Consider the following 4,119-nt stretch of genomic DNA (forward strand, 5'->3'; position numbering starts at 1 on the left):
AGCCGATGCTCCTGTGGGACTCCTGTGAGGACCTCTGGATGGTTCGAGGCCCACTTCCTCAGTGGAAATCCGCCCGCCATGCAGAGGTTGCGCAGCTCCGTCTGGAGGCTGACGGCATCGTCGAGGTTGTCCGTGCCGGTGACCACGTCGTCGACGTAGCAATCAAGCCGAAGCACTGTGGCACCTTGAGGAAACTGCGCTCCCTCGTCCGCACAAAGTTGTTGCAGAGTTCGGATGGCCAGGAACGGTGCACACGCCATGCCGTAGGTCACCGTCTGCAGCTCGTACTCTCCGATCTCGTCCGTCTTGTTGTGACGCCACAAAATTGTTTGGAGACGGCAGTCCTCAGGATGTACGAGGATTTGGCGGTACATCTTCTCTATGTCGGTGACGAAGACGTACCGGTGCCAACGCCATCGCAGCAACACGTCGGTGAGCGCTGGCAGAAGGTTTGCCCCAGTCAGCAGCTGCGAGTTGAGCGAAGTGCCGGCCCGTGTGCGCTGAGAGCCGTTGAACACGACTCGGAGCTTTGTCGTCGTGCTCGATTCCTTCAGGACCCCGTGATGTGGTAAGTAGCATCTGAAATTCTCCGTTGTTGTTGAAGTACTTACTTTCTTCATGTGTTGCAGGTCCTCGTATTCCTGCATGAAGCCGTGATAGAGGTCGCCAAAGCGAAGATCTCGGCTGCCCTTGGTCTCCATGGCTTTCAGTAGATGCTCCGCTGGGCGGCGAGTATCCTGAAGAGTCGTTGGCGGCGATGAGAAGGGCAGCCTCACCATGTATCTCCCGGTGGGCGTGCGTGTGACGGTGCGCACGTAAAGCTCCTCGCACTTGGATTCGTCAGGAGTGAGTGGAGCCTGAGATATTGGCTCGCTCTCCTGCTCCCAAAAGCGGCGAACAAGGTCGGCGAGGTCATGATCGGCGGTGCACCGGAAGGTGCGGCGATGTCCCTTGACTGCTGCTGCGTCGTAGCCGCCAGAAAGGATCCATCCCAGGCTGGTTTGCTGAGCGATCGGCATCCTTGATTCTCCCTTGCGGAGGCCTTCCTCGAGGATCAAGGAATAGACCTCGGCTCCCAGTAGCAGCTCAGCTGGGTCGTCGTCTAAGAAGCGAGGATCGGCCAGTTGGAGTCCGTTGAGATGAGGCCAGCTGCGTTCTTCCCGCGAGACTGAGCCTTGCTGCAGCGATATGCGGGGCAGCACAAAGGCCACCACGCTGAGTTTGGCGTTGGTCACGTCTGACGTTACGTGCAGCGTGACCTTGCCACGAGCGGATCCCGAGCGAGTCCCTCCGATGCCGAAAATGGAGAGGCCCGTTGAGACTCGAGGAAGGCGAAGACGTTGTGCCAAGGTCTCCGAAATGATCGACACCTCAGAACATTGGTCGATCAAGGCGCGTACGGCTTGTGGTGATCCGTACCGATCGGCGATGTTTACTCGTGCTGTTGCAAGAAGAACGGCCTTGCACTCTGGATTTTGCTGCGTAGCAGTCAACGTGGTGGCGCGGGTGGCTTCAGTTGACGCTGACGATGTGGGTGCTCCGTGTAACATCGTGTGGTGTCGTGCGTCGCATGTCAGACAGTTCTTCTTTGACTGGCAGCGAGAGAGAAAATGGTTGCCTAAGCAATTGTAGCAGAGCCTGTTACTCTCGACAAATGCCTTGCGGTCGTTGACAGTCTTGGCCTTGAAATCTCGGCAGGTCATCAAGGTGTGCTTCTCGCGACACAGTGCACAGTGCGGCGACTCGGTTCCTTGGTGCTTCGTGACATGTGCCTTGGCTACCCGTGGAGCATCTCCGGGCGGTTTGCTGGCGCTCTTCGGTCGTGCGGCGTTGAGCGTCAGGATCCGGCGGCTGATGAAGTCCACAAGTGCCTCGTTTTGTGCCGGCTCTGATGAGTCTGACGTGGACGACTCCCACTCAAGACGTGTGCGTGCATCAAACAGCTCGGTGACCAGGAAGTTGAAGAGGTCCATTCCGTGGGTGTTGATTGGACGTCCGATGCTCTCCTGACCATTGACGGCGGCAGTAACGGCGTTGTGAATACGTCTCAATTCTTCTGCGGTATCTCCCTTCATCTTCGGCACGGCGATGAACGTGGCGAAGTTGGAGCGGATCAATTCCTTTTTGTTGTTGTAGTGTTTGTCCAGAATCGCCCAAGCGCGATCGTAATTGTCGCTGGTGACAGGCAATGACCTTATTAACCTTTCAGCTTGCCCCGTCAGACATGAGCGCAGGTGGTGAAAGCGCTCGATGTTGGAGATCGCATTGCCACTCACGACGGAGAGAAAGAGATCTCGGAACGACGGCCAATCGGCATAGGCACCAGAAAATGGCGGCACTTTGATACGCGGCAGTGATGACCTTGACGTGGCGTCGGCAGAAGGAGGTACGTTTGCTGTACGAAAGTGTTCAGCGTAGCTGTCTAGTATGCTTCTTTGTGACACGTAGAGATTCTCCGTATCAGCATGCAACTCTGATTTAAAGTACTCGCTCTCACTGAACTTTTCCTTCAAGGCCGCCCGGATAAGGTCATGCTGCGCCTCGAACTTTGTCCACAGCTGATCCAGAATTCTGGTGCGTGTGGAGATAGCGCTGGCGGTGATATTGGAGCTGCCCAGCTTCTTCAAGTACTCCACAGAACGTGAGATGCGGACTTGAAGCTCACGCTGACAATCAACCAGCGTGGGTACATCCATGATGACTGCACACGAAACTGCACTATTGTCACTCACGCGAGAAGACACGCTCCCGAACTTGCGGTTGCCGGTGCGACGTATCCGGCTCGAAGGACCAAAAAATGTTCACGAACGCGCTGCGTGAGCAAAGGATCGCGCTGCACGAAAGGATGAGTCACCTTTTTTGTAAAACAAAGACTTTAATAATATCACACACGTATTGACAAAATACTATAACAACTTATTACAAAACCTTAATTATCTTTACAGTGAAATCGGAATCAAAAAATCAAAGTGCGGAATAGCGGCGGTCGTCAACGAATTTTGCGGTTTATCAGATAAGCGGTTTGCGATATGTTTTCACGACGGAAAAGCGATAAAGCTGGCAAGCGGGGTGAGAGCTCCTCATTTATAATTTCCGGAGCGGAGCCCACCTTCGTGTGACGCGCCAATAAATTTGCGTCTTTTTAAAGTTGCGCGGGGTGACCTGAGCGTATTACGCGTAATTGGCCGCTGTCAAATTTGACAGAACAACGGCTGTTAGAAAGCATGCGCGAGCTGGCAATCACGATGATTATTGGCGAAACGAGGCGCCCGTGAGAAGCCGCGCATGCTCAAGAAAATATAATTATTCGGCGGAACGGTTGCGACACCGTTAATTGTTTATTTTCGAGCGTGTTTTTATACGACAGGATAATTTGTGTCGCGATATGTTTTCCAGAAAAAAACATATAAAAAAACGATATGCCTGTTGACTTGCGATCGGAAGCGAATATTCTAGAATATTCCATATAAAAATATAATATTTTATTACACAAGTAGTTTTCTATTATGCGTTTCAAACACCATGGAAAGTAACTGTGATATTTTATTCAAGGTGCAAGTTCACATTGAACATACATACATATAAGTAAAACTGATTACAATTTGATTCTAGAAAATAAATGCGATATGTTATTCTTAGTGCACAAAATATAATAGTCGTTTATAGAGATTTGATTTGAAATTTATACTAGCCCGTACAATGAAAAATAATTGCTCGTAATTCCAGAGTACCAATTTGTTAATTACTCAGAAAAATAACATGGCGGCCTGCTCTCAAAAAACTATGATGTTTCTCGATGTCCATTTAGAAATAATGTCGAAGCTCTTACAGAATAATTACTACAACATTTGCTGTACGAAAAGTATTACATTAGAAGAAGATTAGATTAGAATAAGGATTCAACGTATTTTTAAAAGCTCTACACACAACAAAGTGAATATACAAAACTATATACAAATACCTTTTTCTTCTGTGTTTCTGAAGAAAATCTTTTAAATAGAAAATAGTGTCTTGCGATCATGAAGAATAGGTTTTAAATAGCAAGGTTTCATTTGACTTATAATTTTCGATATTATTCACTTAATTAATATGTAATTTTTTATTGTATATTACGACAAA

At 49.5% G+C, this 4,119-nt stretch overlaps 1 protein-coding gene across 1 annotated transcript; it reads right to left on the reverse strand.

Moving 5' to 3' along the window:
• Positions 1-706: 706 nt before the first annotated feature.
• On the reverse strand, positions 707-2,696 carry LOC114936006 (uncharacterized). Its single transcript, XM_085480033.1, has 2 exons — positions 777-2,696; positions 707-721 (listed from the first exon to the last, which is right to left on the reverse strand). Exons 1-2 carry the CDS (start codon positions 2,694-2,696, stop codon positions 707-709), a joined length of 1,935 nt encoding a protein of 644 aa, XP_085336159.1.
• Between the last annotated feature and the right edge of the window lie 1,423 nt (positions 2,697-4,119).

This window comes from Nylanderia fulva, unplaced genomic scaffold (assembly GCF_048542155.1).
Source record: "Nylanderia fulva isolate GAGA-0341 unplaced genomic scaffold, ASM4854215v1 Scaffold139, whole genome shotgun sequence".
Classification (NCBI taxonomy): domain Eukaryota; kingdom Metazoa; phylum Arthropoda; class Insecta; order Hymenoptera; family Formicidae; genus Nylanderia; species Nylanderia fulva.

What these genes read in the sequence shown, in the direction of transcription:
- LOC114936006 (XM_085480033.1), bottom strand. Translation starts at nt 2,696, where the DNA reads ATGGATGTACCCACGCTGGTTGATTGTCAGCGTGAGCTTCAAGTCCGC.